The 25,874-nt window shown below is 46.5% G+C and overlaps 1 protein-coding gene across 4 annotated transcripts in view; it reads right to left on the bottom strand.

The window, feature by feature from the left end:
- The window catches only part of DOCK5 (dedicator of cytokinesis 5), a 60,414-nt gene that overhangs the window by 20,848 nt on the left and 13,692 nt on the right, over positions 1 to 25,874 (bottom strand). For all 4 annotated transcript variants that reach the window (XM_054000632.1, XM_054000628.1, XM_054000630.1 and 1 more), the window contains exons 10-40: positions 25,657 to 25,729; positions 24,066 to 24,208; positions 23,349 to 23,474; positions 22,683 to 22,807; positions 22,495 to 22,593; positions 21,673 to 21,745; positions 20,791 to 20,894; positions 20,335 to 20,527; positions 19,469 to 19,566; positions 18,392 to 18,481; positions 17,927 to 18,027; positions 16,977 to 17,111; positions 16,165 to 16,276; positions 15,818 to 15,888; positions 14,389 to 14,495; positions 13,613 to 13,749; positions 12,840 to 12,935; positions 11,359 to 11,457; positions 9,107 to 9,201; positions 8,497 to 8,575; positions 8,208 to 8,308; positions 7,340 to 7,398; positions 6,717 to 6,871; positions 5,730 to 5,815; positions 5,084 to 5,240; positions 4,250 to 4,290; positions 4,060 to 4,150; positions 3,469 to 3,588; positions 2,360 to 2,449; positions 1,490 to 1,594; positions 17 to 158 (exon numbers count right to left, since the gene is read on the bottom strand). In XM_054000632.1, the coding sequence (XP_053856607.1) occupies positions 17 to 158; positions 1,490 to 1,594; positions 2,360 to 2,449; positions 3,469 to 3,588; positions 4,060 to 4,150; positions 4,250 to 4,290; positions 5,084 to 5,240; positions 5,730 to 5,815; positions 6,717 to 6,871; positions 7,340 to 7,398; positions 8,208 to 8,308; positions 8,497 to 8,575; positions 9,107 to 9,201; positions 11,359 to 11,457; positions 12,840 to 12,935; positions 13,613 to 13,749; positions 14,389 to 14,495; positions 15,818 to 15,888; positions 16,165 to 16,276; positions 16,977 to 17,111; positions 17,927 to 18,027; positions 18,392 to 18,481; positions 19,469 to 19,566; positions 20,335 to 20,527; positions 20,791 to 20,894; positions 21,673 to 21,745; positions 22,495 to 22,593; positions 22,683 to 22,807; positions 23,349 to 23,474; positions 24,066 to 24,208; positions 25,657 to 25,729 (3,303 nt within the window). The remainder of the gene's footprint in view (positions 1 to 16; positions 159 to 1,489; positions 1,595 to 2,359; positions 2,450 to 3,468; positions 3,589 to 4,059; positions 4,151 to 4,249; positions 4,291 to 5,083; positions 5,241 to 5,729; positions 5,816 to 6,716; positions 6,872 to 7,339; positions 7,399 to 8,207; positions 8,309 to 8,496; positions 8,576 to 9,106; positions 9,202 to 11,358; positions 11,458 to 12,839; positions 12,936 to 13,612; positions 13,750 to 14,388; positions 14,496 to 15,817; positions 15,889 to 16,164; positions 16,277 to 16,976; positions 17,112 to 17,926; positions 18,028 to 18,391; positions 18,482 to 19,468; positions 19,567 to 20,334; positions 20,528 to 20,790; positions 20,895 to 21,672; positions 21,746 to 22,494; positions 22,594 to 22,682; positions 22,808 to 23,348; positions 23,475 to 24,065; positions 24,209 to 25,656; positions 25,730 to 25,874) is intronic.

The raw sequence follows: 25,874 nt of genomic DNA, 5'->3' as shown, positions 1-25,874 counted from the left end.
CAAACCCAAAAGATACACTGTTTGGGGGAAGCCTTGATCTCCTCTGCTGGAGGGGCTGTGCTGGTCATCTTCTCAGCACTGGGGAACTGGGTCAGCAGCTTCAGGTTAAAATCCTCCCTCCGCTCGTACTCTTTGCCACGGTAAATGAACATCTTATTCTGTGGGCAGGAGAAGAAAAAGGGAATTAAAATTCAACAAAGCAGTGGGACAGAGCTTTCCAAACCCCCCCAGAGCTGGTTTATGGGAAGGGTTGATCCCAGCTGGACAGAAGAGGTGAAGGAAGGAACACAGGCTAGAATGAGGGCACAGCACCTCCTGGGAGCCAGGCCTGGCAAGGGGAACCTCAGATTTGTCTAAAAAATCCATTGCTCCACAGAGAATCATCAACTAGGGTTGGAAGGGAGCTTTTAAAGGCCACCTGCAATGAGCAGGGAGACCCTCACACAGGTGCTGCTGTCCACAAACACATCCCAAAGTCACCGGGCTGCTCACACCTCCCAGCACTCCTTGAACTCCCAGCTTCAGCACAGCAACCTCAGCCAGGAGCTGATTTTTAGTAGCAGAATAAATGTGCCAGGAAATTCTTAAATACAGGCACCTGCCTGCTGCCTGCCAGCCCTGGTGTGAGCTCCCTGAGGGATGTCCCTGGGCACAGGTGGGAATTTCACCTCAGGCCCATTCCTGACCACCCCCACCCACAATGTCTAGCCCTGGCAGTTCTGTTCTACACACCCAACACCAGACCATGGCCAATCATTTTTCCACCTGGCAGTGGTTTTGGGAAGGGATGGATTCCAAAACATGGCCTGGATTTGAAAGCCCTCCATGCCATCTCCTCACACAGTTTTAACTTAACATTCTTCTCTTTTTTTAAGCTTGGCTTCCACTGAAAACCAGAACTTCAAACAGCTCCAGTCTGAGTAGGTAAAATGGCCCTGAATTTTAATTAACAGGAATATTTTCAGCCTTGCTGACCCTGGATCTGAGTCATTCCTGTCCTCCACAGATCCAGCAGTGCTCAGCAGCTGTCTTAAATAAGAAGCACCTTTACACTTGAATTCTTCTGTGTGGGACAAACTCTCCTTGACCACTGGAATAATCCCTGTCCTGAAAATTTGGTTGATTGAGGCCAAAAAGCAATGGGATAATTTCTTCACAGGCTGAACGTTTTCTAACAGCAACAATCACATTTCAGAGAGAGCACAAACACAGAAGGCAAATTCTGCTTAAATCCATAGAAGAACTTAACACTCATCTAAAAAACCTGTTGTAACACCCAGACTCCACTTGAGCTGGAACACACAAAATTTCATCTCTGACTTGATTCTTTTTAGACATTGAAATGCTCTGAAACACTCCTGGGGTTTAGATCTGTCAGTGCCACTGAAAGGAAAAGGAGCTCGGCACCGAATTTTCTTGGAAGCTCTGCAGAAGTTGTGACTTTTAGGGTCTCCAGCAGTGGAGAGTTTGAGTGGGGAAGGATCCTTACCCTCAGGAAAGAGGGAAAACCCTGTCCATAGTATCCAACAGCAAAGTACTCGGGCTGAGGTCTCATCGCCTTCATGATGTTCTCATAAAAAGTAGCTCTTTTTTTCTGGAAAAGAAAACAACACCACACTTTCACTTTGGAATACTCCAGGACATTGCCAGCTCACATTCCCAGGGACAATTCCTGATCTCTGAGCTCTGCCCTCAGAACACACTTCACAACTGCTTTTTGATGCAGTCTCTCATCCTTATCCATTTACTTGATTAAATATTTGCTTTGTCTGGGCCAGAACCAAGTTCATTTCCTGGTCTGCAGACATGAGAACAATGCCACGGCTTTAGGATTCCAGAAGGATATTTGAAATCCTTCACTGTGGGAAAACAAATGAAATACAAATATATTCTGAAAGAGAACAGACACAAATGGTGACAAATGTCAGAGAACTGGCAGAAATAAAACTGGGCAGATGATTCTGCTGTGAAAGAACATAAAGACCATCTGGTTCCATCCTTAACCACTAAAAAGCAGAATTCAGAGCCAAGAGGACTCTCTAGCTCTGTGTTCATGCCCAGCACTTTTACCACAGAAAAAACAAGGCGATGAGGTTTATGGAGCCTGAAAATACACCCTGGATGTTACTTCATTTGGTTAAGCTCAAGAATTCTAAACATCTGCAAATGGTATTATCATGCTAATTAGGAGGTGAAAAGACACTATGAAAATATTTATTCTACTACTAACCTTTACAAAGCCATGGGGTTAGGTTGGTTTGTTTGTCTTTAACATACATTTATTTTAGGCTTATCCTGCTTGAACAGTATTAATTTAAGCAGTCAGCAGCCTGCTGGATATGGAGGAAAAAAGCCTTACCAGGAGATTACCAAGTCCCTCGTAGTCAAAGACCTTGTTTTCATACATGTCAGCCAGCTCCTTGCTCAGCTGAATGGCTTTTTCCCACATCTCCACAGAGGGTGAGGACAGGCAGGAGGGGGAAGAAGAGCACAGGCAACATGAAAGACTCAGTTAAAAGCCTTCATTAGCACAGATAGGTAAACAAAAACGCAGCTGATTTTAATTCAGGCACTACTTTCATGCTCTGCCAGGTTTCCCTCAGACTCTGCTGTGCATTTTTTTTTTTTTTTGCAGGGATTATTACAGTCATACAGATCTTGTGATTTTGGAGATCTGAGAGTGATTTACAAAGCCAGGTCTCCACTGAGATCCTGACAGGACAAACTGAGGTGCTGGGAGGAGGAAGGACAGGTCTGAACAGCAGAGAGAAGCCCAGGTGGTCTCCTCCTCCAGCAGCACTGGGACAGGGCTTCCTTGGTTTGTCTCATCATGGAATCATGGATTTTGGGTGGAAAGGGTCCTCAAAGCCCAGTGCCACCCCCTGCCATGGGCAGGGACACCTCCCACTATCCCAGGCTGCTCCAGCCTGGCCTTGGACACTTCCAGGGATCCAGGGGCAGCCCCAGCTCCTCTGGGAATTCCATCCCAGCCCCTCACAGGGAGGAATTCCCTCCCAAGATCCCATCTAAATTTCCCTTATTTCAGCTCAAAGCCATTCAGCCCTGGCAGAACCCTCTCTCCAAGGTGCAGCTCCCAGGGTCAGTGCCAGCCAGGGAAGCCTCTCTCCCTGCAAGCCCAGAAACCTGACAGGAGCCACTGCCAGGGGAAGGAAGGAAAACACCTGCCCTGTTCCCATCTACCCAGAACCTTGAACAGCTTCACCTTCCAGACACTCTTTGGCCAACACAGAAATAGCATTTAAATATCTCCAGACAAACATGTGCCCTGCTGATGGCAGTATTGGGATCCCTGTCAAAATCCCAGCCAGGTGTGGAACCACATCTGCTTTTCCCTTTTTAACCAACCCCAGCCTGCCCCAAGAATTTATCAATAAGGAAATCCTAAATCCACACCAAAGTGAATTTGCCAAGGCAGGGTTTGCTGCAGGAACAGGGTGAGACTCTCACCTTGCCCCTGTCGAAGAAGGAGATGATCTCCTGGTAGAGTTTCTCCTTGAGCTCCTGGTGGGAGTACACGCAGTAGGAGTCCCTCTGCAGCAGGTGAGGGACACAGGGCTTCTCTGACCACTGGGACAGGGAAAAAGGCAAAGGTGAAACAACTGGAACAATTCCAGATAAATCACAGGGTGACTCAAAAGAAATCCCTCATCGAGGCAAAGGGAGTTTGGCAGGGATATAAACCTGAGACATTCTCTCCCAGCTCCCTGCAGCAGCAGGATGCAACAAAGTGATGCTAATAATGATTTTTCTTTTAACATTATTATTTGATTATATTACTTATTTTATATATTTTATAACATACAATTATATAGGTAAATCATATGTGATTATTTATATCTCATTATATCATTATATATATATCATTTTATATATATATCATAGTTATTTTGCTGTGGAATCCCCAAGACCGTGAAGCCCCTCAATGACCACTGGTACCTACATGATCCAAAGTCCCATTAAAAGCAGAAAAACAAGTGCTTTGGTTATTCTGAGGTGTTTTTCATGAGGTGCCTCATGAAATCCCAAAGCCTGGGATACCTGGAGCAGCTCAGCGTGCAGGAGCAGCGTGTAGGCAGCCTCTGTGAAGTTCTCACAGTCTGTGTGCAGGTCCCTGAGTTTGTACAGATACCTGAGCAAAGCAAAAGCAATTCCTTGGTGTGAAGGACTCCTGCATCCAAGGGAGCTCCAGGGGAACAAAGGCTTCTTCAGGCTCAAGGACATGGCCTACCTGATGTAAATGTCCTCTCGCTTCTTCTCCTTGTAAAAATTCTGCCAACAAGAGAAAAAGTCAAACATTGGCAATGCAGAGCACCACAGATTTGCAGAATCATCTCTAGGCAAGTAACCTGAGCAGCAGTTTTAGGAATTTCAGGGATATTTGCTGTTGTTTTGGCTGCTCAGGTGGATCCATCCCTTCATCCCAGGGGGGCACCAGCACCTCCAAAAAAGGGGCAAATCAGAGAAATCACTTGTCTAAAGTTATACAGGCTCTTTGCAGGGGAACAGGGATCCCAGCCATCAGCCAGGCATCTTTTCTGCCTGTGTTCCAGGGTTCCAGATTGGGAGGACCAGCCAAGGACTTGATTTTGGACTGTCCATCTTTCTGTGATTACAGCTCCAGAGCCTGACTTGAGCAGATCATTAACCAAAAACGGAATGAGGAATTCATTGAAATCCTCCCCTAGATAAAAAATGATTCCAAGGAGGTCTAGAAAAGCCAAGGGGAGGTGCCCAAAGCCCAGCAGAGGTGTCCCCAGCCTGGGGGAATGGTCTCCAGCCTGGGGGAAGGGTCCCCAGCCCAGGGGAGGTGCCCAAAGCCCAGGGGAGGTGCCCAAAGCTCAGGGGAGGTCCCTAAAGCCCAGGGGCGGTCCCTAAAGCCCAGGGGAGGTCCCTAAAGCCCAGGAAGGGTCCCTAGCCCAGAGGATGGGTCCCCAAAGCCCAGGGGAGGGCCCCAAAGCCCAGGTAAGGGTCCCCAGCCCCAGGGAGGGCTCCCCAGCTCAGGGGAGGTGTCCCCAGCCCCAGGGAGGTGTCCCCAGCCCCGGGGACGTGCCCCCAGCCCTACCAGCACGTTGACAGTGCAGCTCATGCGGTTCTCCTTGCTCTCGTCGTGCATGATGGTCCTGTAGTCCAGCAGGTTCTCCAGGAGGCTGCTGACCAGCAGGGCAAACACCTCTCCCGGGGCTGACAGGTACTTGTGCTTCCTGCAGTGCTCCAGCAGCCTGCAGGGACATGGGGCAGCGCTCAGCTGTGCCTCCCAGTACTGCCAAATGGGATTTCGGTGTCAATTACCCAAAACCTCCAATGTTTCCCTGGATGGACACTCCATGCTGGACACACACACCCGAGACAGCCAACTCGGGCAGGGCACAACAGCATTTGCTGGTCAAAAAAATTGAGTTTTTGTTGCTAAAATTTCCAATTTTGCTTTAACTTTGAACCTGCTCTTCCACTTGCAGCCCCCTCCCCAGTTTGGCAGCTGACTCTGAATTCCATCTCCAGTTTAGGGCAGTTAAAAGTGCAAATAAACCCCTCATTTTTTGGGCAATCAGCCCCAGAACACCTGCACAGCACTAAGATCACTGCAGCTGCACCAGCTTCCTGTTCACTGGAACAATTAATGAATTAGGGCTTCTTTGCATTAGAAAAGCAGCCCAATAAAGTGTGGAAAAATATATAAAAAGAGCCTCCAGGTGCTTTATAAAACTCACAGTTTCTCCAGCAGAACCTTGTACTGCTCATCCCCTCGGCCCCCCTCCACCTCCTGGTCCAGCCTGGTGATCAGCTCGTTTTCAAACTGGAAAGGCAAAAAAAACACAAACCCAGTCAAACAGAGAGCAGCTCTCAGGAGCAGGGGCTGGCACCAGAAACAGCCTGGGGGGCTCCTGAGCCTCCCCACCAGCACACGCTGGGTTTGCAGGCCAAGGCCAGGCTGTTCTCAGTGCTGAGGCAGAATAAAAGGAGTAAAAATCCAAAAGGCACGATTGGAGCAAGGAAATGCAGGTCCTCCCTCTCTCACCCCACACAGCAATGCTCTGGGGTAATTAAGTGACCAAATAATCCTAATATGTGACTGCCCAGCAGCTTTCTGCAGAGTCACTTACAGCCAAAAGTCTGTTGGGGGGGATTTATGTTATTATTGTAAAGGTAAATAAATAGATAAAATTATATTTTAGACCTTCTGAGGGTCTCCAAACTGCTTCCCAGTTTAGAGGTGAGCATTGACACCTCTGTAAATGCAGGGAAGGGTGAAAAAAAGGGAATTCAGGGATTATAAAAGTCATGGAAAGGCTCAGTCAGGACAGAACTGGCAAGTCCTGAACCCTACAAACCAGAGGGACCTGCCAAGGGGTTTGGCACAATTTTGGGTGGGTTTTTTTTTGTTTTGTTTAAGTATTCTATTTTTCTTTTGCCTGATGGACAATGTGGAACATTTGTGAAGATACCAATATTGTGTATACATTGCAAATACATATATTATAGTGTATTTTTATATATACATTATTTTAAATAGATATTATTTTAGAGTCATATATAATGAATATACAACTACATTGTGTATAATACTGTATGTATAATATTATAAATTAGATTATTGTCTTTTTACATATGGCATATATCTATTTCCCATTATATTGTATTTAATATCTATATATACTGTATTGTTATATATGTTGGTTATATAAGGCATCCCTTACCATGTGGAAGTTCCCGTTCCCACTGAAGTTGAACTCACACTGCATCATGTCAAAAAAGATGGGAATTGTTGCTTTCCTCAGCTCAGGCTCTGGGACCAGGGTCACCTCCAGGATTGGCCCCACCATTGCTGGGATGAATTTTATTTTGTGGGGACCTGCAAGAAATTGAAAGTCAAATACATCCAGTGTCAGGATTTGGATTTCCCAATGTTTAAGCACATTATTCACACAACAAACACTCTGCTCAGAATTTATGTGGATTTTATGTGGATGTTACTTAAGGAAGAATTAACAGGTTACAGCTCCAAAATTCAGGAATAGCCCAAGGAAATAACTGAGCTGAATTGTAAATCACAAAAAAGGCTCTCTGAAAGTTCCACTCATCCTTACATGGCAGAACATCCTTTAGAGGAAATCTAAGAAATTATCTCAGCAGCTGATGTGAGGAGAAAATCAGCTTTTCCAAGTTATTCACAGGAAAAAGGAGGTTTTTATGTGCTGAAACAGCTGAACTATAAGTGCATTTCCCCCACATTAAACAAGTGCAGCTTTTATAAGGAAATAAAGGATTTGAAAGCCAGCTTGAGAGCTGGAATAAAGATAATTCTTTAGCTGGAACTCACCCAAGTTATACCACATATCCCTGATTTTGAAGCCAATTTCTTTCCTCATGTCCCCATACCTAGAAAAAGTATTAAAAGGAAGAGATGAGGAAGGCCCAAGCACTGAAATGATCCTTGGAATGCTGCTGAAGAAGTGAATGGCAAAGCCACAAATGGCCATGGCTCACTCTGACAGGGCACCGCAGATTGCTGAGAGCAGAATTTCCTGGGAATTCAGATTTCCTGAAAGCTGCAGCCCTCCTGCCCTGCAATTCCACCCCACTTTGATTGGGTTTGGGGTTTTTTTCCTAAAGCTTTAACCTCTGACAGCAAGGCAATGCAAAAAATTTCATTATCAGGCTTCTTCAAGCCACTTCTGCAGAAAAAAGGGGACAAATCATAACAAAAGTCTGTGTCAAGATGCTCAGAGATATCCATCCAGGCACCCAATTCCAAGGAAATGAAGAGGTAAAAGCTGCTCAGTGACTAAAAATTGCTGGTTTGGGGCTATGAATGACTCTGAAAAAAAGAAAAGTAAAAGGTGGGGGACTAAAAAGTTGGAGGGCTTTTAGGATTCCTCTGACCTACCTTCCATAAAGGCTGAGGAATTGCAGAAGGGAATTCTGGGAATTGTGACAACCTTTCCATTACAGACCTTCCAGTGGAGAGACTCCTGGCAAGGTGCTGCAGCAGTTCAAGGTCTGCCTGACCAAACTTCAAACAGCCCTAATTTACAGCCCTGACATCTTGTCCTGATCACCCCTTTATCACAGTGCCTTAATCAGCATTTCCACGGCACCTCCTCCCACCCTGGGGCTGCGTGGGGGTGTCTGGAACAGCCCAAACGGAGCCTCCTGACAGCAAAAAAGGGCCTGAAATGGGAACTCACTTCTTGATGATTTTGTTGCGTTTGGCCTGGGAGAAGGTCTCCAGTTGGAGGGACTCGTGAGTGAGGAAGGCCACTGCCAAATGGAAATAGTTATTCCAGAGCTGGGGGAGAGAAAGGAGATTAAAATGGGAGGACAGCAAAGGAAAAGCAACAACAGGCACAAAAAAAGCTGCCCAGCCCCTCCATGAGGAGGGGAACCATGGCGAGCCACAGCCTGCTGACAGTGGGATTTAGCTGTTCTGTCAGGTTTGGGATCCGTAAGAAAATCCAGAAAGAACAGGACAATCACCTGGAGTTCAAAATTAGTCTGATCCAGGAAGAAGCGGTTGAGGACGGAGGTGAATTGGTTCACTGCCCGGAGGAAAACCCTAAAGAGATAAAAACATTGAATAAAGGTGATTCTGTAAACAAAATCAATGACATCGCAGCTCTGGGTTTACAGCTCCTATGTGTAAGCTCAGGAACAGCAACAAATGCTCCCAAAAAAGGCAAGAATTCCTTTAAATCAGGGAATATTCAGGCAAAGTTAACCCTTGGTTTAACAGCCTCAAGTTGCATCGGGGAGGCTCAGGTTGGATATCAGGGAAAATTTCCTCTCTGGAAGAGTGCTTAAGCATTGTCCAGTTCTGGCTTTAGATTTTCCATGTGATTCCCCCAGAACTGAGACCAGAAAGGCTTCCCTGGATTAAGTTGTAAAAAAGACCCCAGGGCTTGACGTTCTGGGCAGGACAGAGATTTCCAGTTCCACCAGTGGAAATGCACAGGAACTAAAATTGGCTGAAATCTGATTTAAACCAACCTGAAGTGGCTGAAGAAAATAAACTGCCTTGTGTGAGTCACCCTCCTGTCAGGTCCAGGGAGGCTCCAAAGCCAGACTCAACCCAGATTTAACCCTGTACCTGCTCTGCATCATGTTCATGACCATCCAGTCAGCTGCATACACATTCTTCCCAATCAGATCCTTGAACATAATGAACGTTTCCATCAGGAAGTCCTGTTGAAAAAAGAAAGCCCATCAGGTTGCACGTGGTGGGTTTGTGTCCACGGAATTACAGGGAGATGATGCTGTGAGCTCATGAAATGCAAATGTTTGGGACTGCATTGATTAACGACCACGCTGATTGGCAATCAGTGCCTAAGAGGGGTCTCTCATTCTGTGGGTACGGCCCAATAATGAAATTATTCCTGACATCTCATCCATCCACTTGCACAAGGAGAAATAATTGCACAGAATGTTGGTCTGCTTAATGGTATCTGTCTTTGCTGTTTTGCATTGAACTGTGCTGGAGCTGTGCACAAGCTGGATTAGAGAGCAAAACCAATATTGCAGGGCTTGTTCCCAAATCTCTGAGTGGTGACAATGCAACAGATCTAGGTGATCCAGAAAGCCTGAAATGACAATGTATTTTCACTCACTAATTAGGGTTAAATCAGTCCTGGTCCACTTTAAGGACAGTTAAGGGGAGGCAGTGAATATAACATCAGAGATGTGATTTAGAATTATTCCACATTATTGTAGAAAAGACACTTTTTGCACCAACACGCTCCAAACAAGACTTCAAACTTGGAAAAAACAAGGCTGAATTGCAGAATGAGAGAGAAAAAAAAGAGAAAATTAACAGAGATGAGCAAAAGAAGGGAATATCAGGAATATTGATCTCCTCCTTGTGGTCTCTGCAGATACAAAAGCCACTCTGAGCTCTTAAATCAATTCTATTCTCTGCAGCAGCACATGAATATTCAAATATGAGAGGGACACAAAGAAGGTCACAGGAGGAGCCATCCCCTTGAAATGATCACCAGCAAAAAATCTGTTGAGCTGAACAGTTTAGGCTGAAGAATTGGCAAGATATTGATGAAGAAATGGAGCACTTGGTGCTGCCTCAGTAAAAATCCTTTTGGCATTATTAAATCAGAGCCTGATGAGAGGGTTGGACTTACCACGGGCACCTTGAAGATATGAATTAACTCCTAAAAGTGCTAAACTAACCAGGGAATGATGCCAAGGCAGGGCTGGAAATACCAGCACAAACAAACCCAATAAAGAACAACAACAATAAAAGCAGTCATTAAAACAAAATTTTCTGTTGGTATTAACAACTACCACACCACTACAATGGCAGGTTTGCTCCTGTAGATTTAAAGGTGTAGAAAAATCAGATTAGAAATTGTTATTTTCCATAATCGTCCCGAAATTTTTCTCAATGGATGAACACTTCCAGAATTCCTGAATCTGCCTGATTTTGACTTTTTTTCCTTCCTTCCTTCCTTCCCAGCAAATCATTTGGGTCAGATAAAACCAGGCCTAAACCCACAAGAAGTGTGAGTGACCTGTAGATGGCTCTGTTGCTCCACGCTGGCTCAAGAGCTGATTTTGCAAATAATTTTCTGTAAAATTCTGTAATTCCAACTGCACAGGGAAAAAAGGGATCACCTTGGCTCCCCAGACTGAATTACAAACCTTCTGGTGGGTTTTGGTACAGGATGAACACAACTCCAGGCCCTTCCCCAGCTGGTATTTCAATAAACAGCCACTTCCCAATTGCAAAATAAGAATACAGGGACAAAAAAAGCTCCAACAGTTCTTGTGTTGTGTACTAATCTTGCTAAAATACTAGTTTGGGCCATTTTGGGGAATATCTGCTGATTTTAAGCAGATAAAACCCTCAGAAATTTAATATTTCACCTTGCTTCACACCCGAAGTTTTTGGGGATGTGAATTTTTAACATTTTGAGAACTTTCTGCATTGCTGCCACTAAAGCAAGATTCAAGCATTTAATTAAACTTCAGAGGAGGGGAAAGAATTAGATAAAGAGAACAGGGGCACAAAGTGAGAGCCAGACAAGGGGAAGTGTTTTTCTTTTCCATCCTATCATTCCCTCTTCTGGTTCCTGACTCAAATCAAACATTTTTTACCCATTAAAAATGTTTTTCCTCAATGCCACAAATGCTGCTCTTGGGCTCTGCTGAGTCAGCAACCCCCCCGATGCCCAACAAGGGTGACAGGAATAAATTCCCAGGAATTGTGGCACCAGGAGCCACTGCTGAGGGTTTGGTCACCCCAAAGTCAGCTCAGAAATGACCCTGAAGAGCAGAGCAGAGCGGTGATGCTGGGTGGGCTGAGGTCATTCCCCAGCCAGGCTGACTTACAATGATGTCCTGCCTGGTTTTGAAAGTGTTGATGTAATGGCTGTAATGGAAATCATCCATCTGCCTCAGGATGGCTGTCATGCAGGCCACGAAAATACCCTGCAATGGGAAAACCACAAAATACTGGGTTATTTTCCTGGGCTAAGCACTGTAACTTCTAAGTGTGGCACGTCAGTGTGACCTGATCAAATATCACTGATCAGAATCCTCCTTATCTGTGTCCTAACATCCACCTGAGACTATTTGGCCCTCTAGACCAGTCAAGAATTCCTAAAATTCAAGCTTGAAATCTGGGTATTGCTTTCTTTCTCCCCATGGGTCACAAGAGAAATGCATCCTTCAAACACAGAATTTTATTATATATATATATTGATCCACTCCATCAGCTATTGAAAGTATTTTCCAAGCTGACTCTGATTTTCAGATTTCACAGGGCCAGCTGCAATTCTCATGGGTAGCACATTAAAGTGACCCCAGACTTAAAAATCAGGTAAATCCCCAGCTCCTGGCTTTCCCATCCTTCTGTACATGAGCTCCAGGGTGAATTAAAACACCCCAGCTGCCTGCACCCCCTCAGCTGCCACACAGGGGTCAGAAATGCCCCTGAAGGGTCCAATCCCCCAGCATTTCATCCTGTTGAGCCCAGGTAACAAAATACAGCAAAGATCCTGTGACACAAAATTCTGTGCACAGGGGCCAAAAGGAAATGAAATCACCCCCAGTGACTCAGCTCAGACTGGAGTGGGATAACCTGAATCCTAATCCTCAGAAAAACACCAGGAGCCATGGCTGGGTGGCACAGAAGCCCTGCAGGGCAAGGAGAGATGAGTTCATCAGGCACTGCTGCCCACTGAGAGCTCCTGGGGGAATGAACCCCTCTGTCAGAGGTGCTGGGGAAGCAGGGAAGGGCTCCCAGGGGAATGAACCCCTCTGTCAGAGGTGCTGGGGAAGCAGGGAAGGGCTCCCAGGGGAATGAACCCCTCTGTCAGAGGTGCTGGGGAGGCAGAGAAGGGCTCCCAGGGGAATGAACCCCACTGTCAGAGGTGCTGGGGAAGCAGGGAAGGGCTCCCAGGGGAATGAACCCCTCTGTCAGAGGTGCTGGGGAGGCAGAGAAGGGCTCCCAGGAGAATGAACCCCTCTGTCAGAGGTGCTGGGGAAGCAGGGGGCAGGGAAGGGCTCCCAAGGGAATGGGGGGGTGCTGGGGAGGCAGGGGGCAGGGAAGGACTCCCAGAGAATGAACCCCTCTGTCAGAGGTGCTGGGGAGGCAGGGGGCGGGGAAGGGCTCCCAAGGGAATGGGGGGTGCTGAGAAAGCAGGGGGAAGGGGTCTCAAGGGAATGGGGGTGCTGGGGAGGCAGGCAGGGGGCAGGGAAGGGCTCCCAGGGGAATGGGGGTGCTGGGGAGGCAGGCAGGGGGCAGGGAAGGGCTCCCAGGGGAATGGGGGTGCTGAGGAGGCAGGCAGGGGGCAGGGAAGGGCTCTCACGATGTGCGGGGACTGGCGGCTCATCCCGATCACCGTGCGGTTGATCCGGCGCAGCAGCCGCTCCATCATCAGCTGGATGTGCAGAGCAGTGGCACCCTGGGGACAGCCAGCAAGGGACATTGGAGACCATTCCTCAGGCACAGCCTTCCAGAGGCAGCTCCCTGTGTGGGAGGACTGCCCTGGCAGTGTTTAATTGTCATTAGGGGAAGAAGAAGAAGGAGATTTAAGCACACGAGCGATCAAATCAAACACTCTGGGATTCACTTGGTGGAGAATTCCCTTAATGGATTTGTCCCAGATTCATCAGCTCATCCTGGGGTTTCGACATCTTTTCTCTGAGCAGTTCAAACCACTCTGTTCACAGCCACTCAGAACAATTCCCATGGCCAGAGTGTGAAGTAGATTTTTCTGGCTGAACAGTGATAGTTGTCCCTATTCCATAATAGAGAGAACGAGCAACCTCCTTATTTTTACACCATATAATACTTCTTTGACTTGCTCCAAATTACTGAACAAGCCACCAAAGCAGCTGAGATGACATTTTGGTCCCTAGAAAAGGAAGTAAATGCTTCTAGTAGTGATAACAACTAATTCAACCTTTCCTGGCTCCTTTTCAGACAGAGCTCCTATGAAGACCTGCACAGCAAGGCATCACAATTTCTATAAATATCACAATTGTGATTCATTAAAGCATAAGTTGAGGATGTTTCTTTACTGTAACTTCTCAAAAGAAGAACTGAGCTGAATTGGCAGCCCTGAGAGCTCGTGCTCACCACATCTTTGCGGTCCAGGACCTCCAGGACACTGCTCAGGAGCTGGGAGCTGGCCTCGTGGTCGGGCTTGCTGGAGTTGTCATCCAGCTGCCCACTCAGCTGATCGATGAGCAGGGGCAGGAGGGCATCTCTGCACTCTGCAAAGTGACACAGGGACAGAGCAGAGCCTCAGCATGCCCTGGGTATGGGCACCTCACAGGAGTGTCCTGCTCCTGATTCCATCTGGGGCACCAGAACTTGCTTAAAGCCACTGGAGTTACAACAAATGGACTGGAGAGAGTCATAAATGACCTGTAATTTGAATAATGGAATCGCCGAATGGGTTGGGTTGAAGGGACCAAAAAGATCATCTCATCCCACCCCTGCCATGGGCAGGGACACCTCCCACTGTTCCAGGGTGTACCAGCCTGGGCTTGGGCACTTCCTGGGATCCAGGGGCAGCCACAGCTCACTGGGAATTCCATCTCAGGCCCTGCCCACCCTCACAGGGAGGAATTCCTTCCCAATATCCCATCTAACCCCGCCCTTTCATTTATAAATTCTGTATATTCCACCAAACAGCTTCTCCCTCCTTCTGAATCACCACCCTGGATCAGGATCCCACATACTGGGCATTGTATAAAGACTGAACAGCAAAAAAACTCAGTTCTTCCGTGGCAAGGAATGCTTCTGGAGCTGGATTTAATGGTGGATTGCCCCTGATGACTGACAGGGGAACTCGTTTTGAAGGGTGGGTGGCCCCTGACAGAACCCAGAGCCTTCCAAGTGCCACTCACCAGCCTGCTTGAACAGGTCACTCTCCACGATCTTGGTCAGGCAGTTCAGCTTCTGCCGGACCAGCTGGTTGTCAGGGATGCTCTGGATGAACTTGCTGAAGAGGACACTGTGTGCAACACAGAGGGAGCAGAGGGTCAGCATTCCCACCCAGCATCAGCCCATCCATCCCACAGAGACACTGCCCCGCACCTGGGCCACACACGGAATCACAACATCCCAGAATGGGCTGCGCTGGGAGGGACTTAAAGCTCACCAACTCCAGCCCCTGCCATGGGCAGAGACACCTCCCACTGTCCCAGGATGCTCCAACCTGGCCTTGGCCACTTCGAGGGATGGGACAGCCACAGCTCCTCTAGGAATTCCATCCAACAGGCAAATCACTACAGAGCCCTGACTGATTTTTAAGAAACTTAGCACAGAACTTGAAGTCCTGTTGAGGTGTTAGGGCATGGGTTGGACTCAATGATCTTTAAGGTCTCTTCCAACCTAGTCATTCTGTGAATTCTGTGAAAGTAAAACCGAACAGTGTTCAGGAACTGCAGGCTTAAACCTCTTTAAATGGCGCTTTTATTCCAGGACACACCAGCTACATCCCATAAACAGGCAGTGCTCTGTGCCCTCTAGTGCCACACAGCTTAATCACACTGGCTGTCACACCCAGGGAAAGCAAGAGTTTGGAAAGACTCATTTGAAGAGACTCAGCAGCCCGCAGGTGAAACTTGGAACATCCACGGCAGCAGAGGCACAGCCTCCTTCCAGACGCCCCTTCCATCAGAGTGATGACTCACTCCAACCCGAGATTTAATTCAATTCCACGGACATTTGCTGCCTGTCTGCTGCTTCCCAGCAAATCACTTGTGTCAGGACAAGGAGACAGGGCTGGGCAGCTCTGGGCAAAGCTCTGAGCACCACAACCAGGAATCCACAGGGCTGAGAATTTCCTGGATAAACACAACTTTTAGGCTCCCAGCCAAGGCTCGGCCTTTGCCACGCTTTTCAAAAGCATTCACCAAGAACTGGTGGAAACTTGCATGAGATTTCAACACTTCACTGCCCTCAGATTTTGCTTTTCAGTAAAATCTCAAGGTGCCTGTAAGGATCCCAGAATCCTGGAATGATTTGTGTAGCAAGGGACCCTAAAATCACCCAGTTCCACCCCTGCCATGGGCAGGGACACCTTCCACTACTCCAGGTCACTCCAAGCCCATCCAACCTGGGCTTGGACACTCCCAGAATGAAAAACTGGGATGCAGAGAATCCTCTGAACTTCACTGACTTCCTTTAAAGCCCTGCAAGCACTTCCTTGAGTTCATGCACATGATCTGCACCATCAGATCACAAACAGAGTGGCTGGTTTTAGCCAAGTTTCCAAAACTCTTCCCACCAGATAAGCTGGGTTTAGAGGACAAACAAACTTAATACAGTTACCTGAGCTCAACGGGGTCAAATACCAGTTTGACATCATTTATGATGCTTGGCAAATATTTTAAAGCTGCCCCCTGAAAGAAGAAAGAAACCAAGGACATGAAATGCACATGAGAAATCCAGTTTTTGTCAAAAGCAAATATAGGGACAATTGCAAGGAACTGGTTTAAAATCAAATTTATGCACCCAAAGAGCCTCCAGCCACTCCAGATCCACAGTGCACAGTGGGAAAGGTGCAGGAGAGAGATTCATGGATAATTCTCTCATTCCTTTTTCTCGCCCAGCCCCTTCCCAACTGCACCAGTTGATGTAATTAAAGATTTTTACTTTTCCCTGGCAATGATGCTCACTTTGATCTTGACAGCCTCCTCCAGGGGCCGGTCCATGAGGACATTGAAGGAGAGGAACAGTTGGCGAATTGCATCATTGAATTCATTCCCATCCTCACTCTTCCCATAAACACTGCAAGAAACAGGGCCAGTTACACGTGGAAATCCAGCAGCTGAAATAGGATTTCATGCTGTGGAACAACATCCTAATGCCATCTCCTTAGACAAAGACATGGGGGTAAAAATGGAATTGGAGATTTTGCAGTCATTTCCTGCTGGAATCTGTTATAGGGGGAAAACCGCACTTTTCAGGCTGCCACTGCAGCAAATTCTGCTTGGGTTCCAAGTATTAAACAGGAAAAAAAATCCAGAATGGACATGAATAAAGGGTTTCAAACCCTCACTGTGAGTCTCTGGAAGGATGTTTTTGAAGCTGCAATTAAACCACTTTGATTTTACCCCAACTGGAGAATGTGTCATCTCCCACCTCACCTAATGATTAAAATATCTATCTGTGGGTTCCTTAAAGTTTCTGAAAATGAGGAGGAAATTCCATGTTTTACTTTATAAAATAAATACTGGGTTCCTTTTCAGCTCTACCATGTGCTGCTCATTGACATTAGGGGGGACTAAAAGGTTTTTCTCCCTTCTAATCTGTTATTTTAATTTTTGCTCAACTCATTTGTTCCAGCCACAGACAAAGGGCAGAAAGATCCTCTTAATCAGTCAGTGATAGAGGATTTGGTGAAGAATATCTGCTTTAGTGATATTTACTGGAAGGAACTCCAGTGGGTTTCCCAGAGGAGGCCCAGGGATGGAAGGGCTGGACCCACCTCAGGTACAACACCCGCGACTGCACGATGAATCTGAACAGGTATTTCAGGGCCTTCAGGGCTGCAAAGAGCAGCTCTGTCTTGCTGGAGTCCTCAGCATTCCCCACGTAGCAGTTCAGGACTTTGGTGAGTTTCCTTTGGAAATAAAACAAAAAGGGGAACCAATACAGGCTCGGCTCAGTTCCTGTGCAGGTCCAGCTTCCTCACCCCAGAGAGGAACTGCAGGCACATAAACACCACAGGGTTCCTCCTCACAGCCCATTTCCTTCTCAAACCTGGGCTAAAAGTCTACAGATTCCACCCTCTTGCTCTGCTTTTCCTCTGCCCTAAAAGGAGCTGTCCAGGAAGATGCAAACCCCACTCCTAGGGGAAGGGACTGAGGCCTCTCCCTGTGAGAATTCCCACGTGTGGAGCAGGAGGAGAAAAGGAAACCACGTGGAAGCAGTGACTGCGTGGCAGGGCAGGGAAGGAGGCATTCCAGGAGAAGAGGACTTCAAACTGTGTTTCCTTTAGGGTGAAACATTCACGCAGATCAGTAAAAATTAAAGAGGAGATTTTTAGAGAGGAAAAGCAGTTTGGTTTCTGGTTTTGCCCTCCCTATTGGCCTCAGTTTGAACTTTTCACTCCTGTTACCACAAGGGTGATGACCATTGCCTGAGGGGTGCTTGATCAAGGGGCTGGAAAGCCAAGATCCGTGACAGAAGTGTCTTTCTGTCTGTTTTGACAGAAAAAATCTCACAACAGAATTTTTTAGAGGGTAAAAAGAGCAATAAGAAGGATTCTTTTTCTCCTGAATGCAGAGAAGGGATGGAACTCTGCACTCTGCTGCCTTTATCACATTAACATAATCAAAAATGACCTAATCAAATACATCACCAAGAGCTGATCTCATCCCCAAAGCCCTCAGTGACACTGCTGGGTGCCACCCAAGGTTTGGGACCAATACTCACACATAGGCCAGGGTTGCACTGAAGTGTTTGTAAATGTAAGTCTCAAGCACAGCGTTGAAATGCTGGAACTTGATGTCTCCAATCAAAGAAATAATAAATACCTGCCAAAAATCCAGAAGGAAACAGATGCACAGAGCTGCACACTAACTCGAATACAACTGTCTCTAATTCAATTTATTTTGCTGGGTTGTAATTTTTGTTTTATCAACAGCATTAATGCTACAGAGGGTGTTATTCATGTTATAACAGTCACTAAATACTGTGTGTGTGCAACTTATTACTCTTTTCACTGTGGCTACTAAAAACCTGATGAGCATTTCAGTCCTGGCATCTGAAAAAAAACCTCAAGAAGTGTTTAAATACCATTTATTTCTAGAGGAAAATACCAACTGCTCATTGGAATCACCAGGAACAACTGGAAATGTGGCTGAAAACAAACTCTGCAGCCATAGAAGATTCACTCACCAGAGCATCAAACACCAGGAAATCATAGGTTTCATTTTCTGACATTTCCATCATGATGTTGAAAAGTGCATCGAGGGTGTCTGGCAAAAACTAGAGGGGAAAAGGAACAGTAAAAGAGTGGGGAAAGGCAACTGCTTCTGGCATCCTGCACAGGAGCATGAGCTGGATCATTCCTCCCCCTCCAGCCTGGCTGAACTGTAAAACCTGTCCACGAGAAAACATCTAAAAAGGGATCCCAGCCCTGTGTTCATGCACATGATTGCCATGATCACCTCCATAGTAAGGAAGATCTTCTCAGCTCTAAATGGCTCCACTTTGCTGTTCTATTGCCTTTCCATCCCACAGGATAAAAGTCCTGACCTCTCCAAACCAGCCCGCCCTGTCCCGAGGCAGGACACTGCACCCAGCCTGTCTGCAGCGACACAGTGACACATTAACCTCATGTTCAGCTGCTCCATAAAACCACCACCCTGCAAAATCCCAGCACATTCACTCTTGAACCCCTCTTCAGGTAAGATCCTTCCTCCTAAATCCTTCAGCAGGCCATTTGCTGTGGGAATTCCCTCCATATCAGGTCCTCTCCCCACAGTATTCTATGAGATCTCCGGGCTGTCTCTGCTCCCAGATTCACAGCAAGCCCCTCCTCATTCACAAAGGAGTTGAAAATGAAAAGTTAGGCTTTGGATGTGTCTCTTATTTCATAGGGAAACAGGGGAAAATAAAGTCACTGCTCTCTCCCTGATCCCTGTAATATTCAACTTCTCTAATTCTGGTGAATTCCACTAATGAGAGGTGGAGCACAGGTTCCCAGAGAAGCTGTGGCTACCCCATCCCTGGTGTCCAAGTGTCCAAGGCTGGAGCAAGCTGGGACAGTGGAAGGTGCCCCTGCCCATGGCAGGGGGTGAAAAATCTGATTTTAAGGTCTCTTCCAAGCCCAACCATCCCATGATTTGACAATTCTCCCATTCCTCAGCACTCAGAGCTGCCCTCCCAGCCTACCCAGACACCTTTTGGGTCGAACACCAGGCTGACACACGAGAGTGTGTGCACCAAGGAGGCTCAGATCCCTGGGAATACCTTCACGATTTCTCCTCCTTCCACCTCCATCAGCTTCCTGAGGTTGTGGGCGATGTTGTGGGCATTGGAGCGCCAGTTCAGCAAACCCAGCAGGTCAACTGCAAGGACACAAAGCAGCAATCAGCAATTCCAGCTCCCAGCTGACTGAAGGGCTGCAGAGCAGCCCACAGCAAGGCTGGGGGCTATTTTTAGAGTCAGTGCACAAAGAACAGTCACCCTGAGGCACAGAATGTTACCTTGAGGTGCTTCTTTTGTCTTGGCAAAACAGCAAAGCTCTGCTATAAATGGAAACCTGGCTGCCATCTGATAACACATTTGGAGACCATTTTGCAGGTTTTTTTAAGGACTCAAGAGCAGGTATCTCAAGCCAGTAATTTTACTGAAGTGCACAACTCAGTGCAGGAGCCTTCCAGAACTGCTGCTGGAAGTCTCCCATCATTTACGAGCACAGGCTGGACTCAGTCACATACTGCTCTTCATTTTGACCCGTTCAGCAGCACAGCAGAGTTAATGCACATCATCACATTGGAGAGCTCAGTCCTAACTGCTGCTCTCTTAACAGGCAGAGGAAAGAAGGCAATTAACCTTAAATATTTAAAATTCCGATAAAACACAGACACTGTCACTGACAGGTGACATTTCCACATGTGTCAACAAACTTGTTGGGTTTAACACTGGCAGTCTGAATCGAATATTTGTGTGAAAGGGTTTCTAGGGGCTGCACAAACATTCTGGGAGTTTGTTCTGGCAGCTTGATGGGACAGGGCTGCCACTGACACATGAGCAGCAAAACGAAAGCTGAAGCTCTCTGGCCACACACAGAAACCTGCCTGAAGAAAATGCCCTCTGTATTTCAGAGCCCCTACCATTCTGGGTGAGTTTGGTGGAGCAGATGACAGTGGCAATCTGGAAGCTGTCCTTTGTGCTGTCCTTCGTGGGGGTGAAGCTGGCCAGAGGGTGCAGGTTTTTCCCTGAGGGAGCCTCCTTCTCCTCCATCTCTGTTTTGGTGCAAGGAAGAGTCAAATAACTCTTGGCATCTTCCATTTTCTTGTTGTCACCCTGTTGGTTGGACACAGCAGGGAGAAGGGTCATGTCCCACAGTGACAGCCAGAATGGGTTTGAAACGCTTTTTCATTTCTGTCATTGCTTGAGTTCTGAATTTCAGGGATAAGTTGTTCATACTGCACATGAACTGAGCCACAGAGTTTAGGAGTATTTCCCACCCCACACACACATTGTGTAGCTTTCTACTGCTTGGAAAATCAGCCAGGAGAGCGTTTTGATGAGTTTAACATGGACAAGGCTGGAAATGCCCAGGTTACCTTGTAAATAATCAAATTGTGTTTGCCATCCTGCAGCGTCGTTCCATCTGCATTCATCAGCTTCACAAAGCCCATGCCAAAAGCTCTCTCAGATCTATCCCTGGCTGCAAAACAGGAGAAATCTTCATTAGCAATTGTTTTATTCATGCCCACACAACCCAAAATGCAGCCCTCTAACCTCATAGGCAACTGCAGCTACACAAACACATCCTCCTAGAGCATCTCCCACACACAATTTTAGTGGTTTTGTGCTGATAGATGGACAGATTAATGGTTGGACTCCTTAATCTTCCAGGTCTTTTCTAACATTAACAATTCAGTGATCCTCCGATATAGAATTCTATAGATATTTTTGGTTGGGATTTTAGTTTGTGAGCTTTGGCTATGGAAGGATGTCACTGCCTTCAGAACCAGGTGCCTTTGAAAGCCTTTCAATGGCTGAGCCTCACATTATTGATCTCATTTCAGGGCTCTGAAGTGATCTGATGGAACTTCTGGCTCTAACTCTCTCATTAGCCTTTCATTTGCTTAATTAGAAATCCTCTTATAGGAAGATCATTAGAAGCCCACCAGGCCTTGCAGTGAATTTTGGGGAATATATTAAAAGCAACACCCAACACTATGAAGCCAAAGCAATTAACAAACATTGATAATTGTCTTTCGGGGGGATAAACTGCTGCTCCTTATCAAATTTCAGTTTCAGGACAAAGCCAGCACCTAACTTTGGGTGCAAAAAATTTGAGTGAGTTTTGGTTTTTTGCTTGCCACAAAACTGGGAATAAGTAAACTGGGCAAGAAGAAAATCCGTAACATTGTGAATATACAGAAATTCAAGTTCTACACTCAGAGGGAGTCCTGCAGGTGTCCCTTCCTGATACTCACATTCCTGGGACGAGCGGTGACGGAACGTGAACCTCAGGTGGCAGCGACTGACTTCTTCTATGGCAATGGCCACCTGCATGGGAGAACAGGATGAAAACACATTTTCCCTGTCCCCAGCCGCTCTCCAGCACATTCTGCTGATGCAGCTGCTGGTTTTACATCAGTTCTGGTTTGCACAAGAGGAAGAATGCAGTTGCTGATGTTTCTGGAAGTGTTGTTGACTAGTTGAGCAGACTAAGGATGAGTGTTACTGCCTTAGGATTAGTAAGGGTTTTTTATAAGAACAACAACAAGGCTTGCTTGTAAAGAATTCTATGGTATATGCTGGAAATCTCCATGACCATTCTGAATCAGCATCTGATTGAGGTTCTGATTAACAACCAGCACATAGCTAAAGAGACCTCTTGAGCTGTGCTTGCTCTTTCTGCAGGGCATTACAAATGCTGCCTCCTCCTTTAAACAAAAAGGGGGACCTGTGGATGTGACAGTTTAGTCAGAGAGAGAGAAACAGATCACCTTCCCAGGCATTGTTCTGGGAAAAGCTGTGAGAAGCTGAGAGAAAGAATTAAAACAATCCTGCAGCTGGTGTTTTGAACTGTTGTTTTCTCATAAGATGTTTACCAAAGGGTGTCTTCTTAATTAGCCAGTGGTGTGAGGGGTGTTGATTAAACGACCAATCAGGTGCACCTGTATCAGAACAGTCTATAAAATAATGGGTCTCTAATAAACTCAGATCAGCCTTCTGAAGAGACCCAGAGTCTGTGTGACGCCTCACTCCCGCTCCTGACCAGCGGTGACACGCAGTGAGTGACAGAGCCATACCTTGACAGTCTCGTACCAGCAGGGCTGCTTGACCTGGTAATAAACCACAGACTTGTACTCCGAGACTCCCTCGTAGCCAGCCCCGGGGTGGATGGCTTTCTTTGGACAAAACACAGGGATGGGGGGAAAAGGTGAATACGGAGTATTTTGGGAGGTAGATCTTCAGAGGGTGTCAGAAGCCATCCTACCTCCTGCAGGTTCCCGTCCTCATCGTGCACAGACATGGTGACCTCGACGTTCTTGGGGGTTTTCTTCTTGCCTTTGTCAAACTCCCCCTGGATCAGGGTGACGTAGATGTCGTTCCGGACGTCACCTGCAATTCCCAGAGTTTAATGAGCTGGTTTCTCATTCCCAGTGTGACAGGTTAAAATTTAACACCCTTGGGTACCACTTTATCCTTATTTTCCTCCCAGCCTTTAATTAACAACACCCACCATCGCATCATTTTCATCTCCATCTCAAATTACACAAAATCTTCTAAATGAACCATTTTCCTTTCTACAAACCTCTGTCCTTACGTTTTGTTTTGTTCTTTTTTAATTTAATGAGCTCTCTAGGGTTAAACCCACTCTGAATGGGTGGGTCAAAGCCACATGCAACAAAAATTCCTTTGACTAAAGAGAGATTTTCTTCCAAAAGCTCCATTAAGCATCATTTTGCCATAAAAAAGCAAACTCATGTTTTCAACTTCTTGTGACAAAAAAATAAGAAAATAGCCTGGACATTTCAAGAAAAATAAAAAGTTTTCAGATAAAAATAAAACTTTTTTTTTTAATAAATCTTTTTGTGACAGAAATTCTAGAATTTCAGGTGGCTCTTTCACTCCATGAAATGCAAAATCACATGGAACCTACCAGGAAGGATGATCTCAGGGAACCCCATTTTTCGAGCCACTGCAGTGGATCTGTCTATAAGGTGGGAAAAATCCTTCTGAACCTGAGCCAGATCCCCAGGGAGCAGCTTCAGGGAGACCCAGAGTCCTAAGAAAAGGGAGATGACACTTGTTTACTGAAAATAAAAAGGTACCAACCCCTGAAATTTAAGCCTGTGCTTCCAAAAAATCTGTGTTTTCATGACAATTCCGTGTCCCCATCTGGTTCTCTCTTGCCCAGTCCTCTATGTCCCTGAATCTGAGTAAGATTTTTCTGGGCAAGAAGATTCTCTGAAGCAAACTGCAAACCTTCAGAGATGAATCTTAATTGTCTTTGAGCCAAGGAAGACCAGAGAAATCTGGAATAATGTGATTTAACCCCAAAGTATTTGGGACACACAGCCATGTCCACTTACAAATATTTCACGCCCCATAAAACACTTTTATTTTAAAGGTGTTAAAAAATATTGACCTTCAACATATGACTAGCAAGCAAGTGAGGAGCTGTCCTCATGCAAGTTTGTCTGGTTTTATCTGGATTTTAGCTCTGTGTGTGATGGGGTGGAAGGGACAAAGTGAGAACCATGGCAAAGACCACGGATTGGGCTCGGGGAAGGGATCAAACTCCACTAAACCTTGATCCCTAGACTTTCACCACCCCCAGGAACCTCCCCCAGGTCAGGTTTCCCCCAGGCTGCACCTTGGCCCTTGTGGTTGACCTCCTTGGCAGCGATGACTTTGTTGAAGACAGAGGTGAGGGGCTCGTTCTCGCCGATGACGTGGGAGGTGATCAGGGGGGACATGATCAGCTGCCGCTGCCTGATGTAGGTTTCCATGGCAATCCTGGGCAGGAGGACCACAAAAACGGGATCAGGAATTGGGACAGACTGACACCAACCACATACAAGGAGAGGCCTGGCCAAGAGCCGGCTGTTTTCCAAATAAATGTGGGATTTTTTAAGGATTCCATGGGGATTTCATTCCTTCACCTGCACAAAATCCATTTAAATCTTCACACTAGGAAATGCACCACAGTCTATCCCTCAGGCCTAAGGTAAGTAACAGTGACCTTGGGATTTAAGCCCTGACTTCAGGTTTGCTTCAGAGCTGTCCCTATGCAGATTAACTATTGGTAAACAAATATAAATGAATATAAATGAATATAAATTAATGACTGCTGTGACAACACCTAAGTGATGAACCCGTCCCTAGTCACAAACAGGACTAGTGAGGTTTGGATCTTGACCCTGACTTCACTCCTGTACCCACACCATCAATAATGAGGGAGAAACAAGGGTTCCACAGGCTGCCCATCCTGGTGTCCAGCTGGGGGTCTGAACTCAGCCTCACTGGAGCAGAAGAAAGATGGGAAAAAATCCCAAACCAACAAAACAAAAAACGAATCAAACAAACAAGTTAAAAAAAAAACAACCCCAAACAAACCCTGAATCAAAACAACTAAAAACAAACAAACAAAACAAAACCCCGTAAACAAATAAAAAATAACCAATCAAACCCACAAAAAAAAAAAAAAAAAAAAAAAAAAAAAGTAGCAGACTAATGCTATTCTGCAAAAGGAAAGACATCCTTCCAGGCCCTGAAAGGGCAGGAGAACAAACCCAAATCTCCCCTGAAAATACCCTGTAATAACAAATGGCTGCAGCCAATGCTTTGCTCTATTTAGGGCTGTAACAACAAGGCTGGGTCTACCCAAACAAGCTCCATTTTCATTACTCTAACGTGCCAAAAAAGTGAGCAATCAGAGCAGGCAGAACAAACACACAAGTCTAACTCTCAGGGCAGAAATGCAGAACTCATTGGGGCTGGAATTTCTTCCCCAGGAAGAGGGAGAAACCCCTTCCCTATGACTGACCCTGACCAGGAAACATGGGCAGGGAGGGGCACAGAGGGTCCCACACAAAAAGCTGTGTCTCTGCTCAGCCTCTGTGAAAATCCTGCCTTTCAACCCCCTAAAAATTTTGTAAGTCACATCCCCCCAGCCCCACAACATTATTTTGCTCTGTGCTCCTCTTCCTCACCCCACAGAAATTCCAGCTGCACTGCCCAAGTCCCCAAGCAGTTGAGTCTCTCACAGAGCCATGAAAACCAAGGGGAACAAAGGCTCCTGAGGGCTGACAGAAACCTCTCCCTGCAAAGAGCTGACTGCTGCTACCAGCTGATCTCTCTGTTGAGCCCCTGGGGCTCTGCCAGGCTCCCAGACAGGTCTGTCCTTCCCCAGAGCACGCCTGCTTTGGCCAGAGGTGGGGTGAGCTCTGGAGCCCAGTACTCACTGCTGGAAGGGGATAAAATGCTGCTTTTCCTCGTCGTCCACCTTCCCGTGGATGATGTCAGTGATGTCCATCACTGCAACGACACCAGAGCATCCCTCAGAACTGCCAAGAACCCAGAGAGAGCTTTTCCCTCTCAGAATGGAAACAACAAAGGGTTATTTTGGGCCAGTGTCACTCAAAACAAGGGCTCTGAATGACCTGGGACAGTGGAAGGGGTC

The sequence above is a fragment of the Vidua macroura genome, chromosome 28 (assembly GCF_024509145.1).
Source record: "Vidua macroura isolate BioBank_ID:100142 chromosome 28, ASM2450914v1, whole genome shotgun sequence".
NCBI lineage: Eukaryota > Metazoa > Chordata > Aves > Passeriformes > Viduidae > Vidua > Vidua macroura.
The sequence above is the reverse complement of the archived record's forward strand: the minus strand, read 5'-3'. Positions and strand labels throughout refer to the sequence as shown.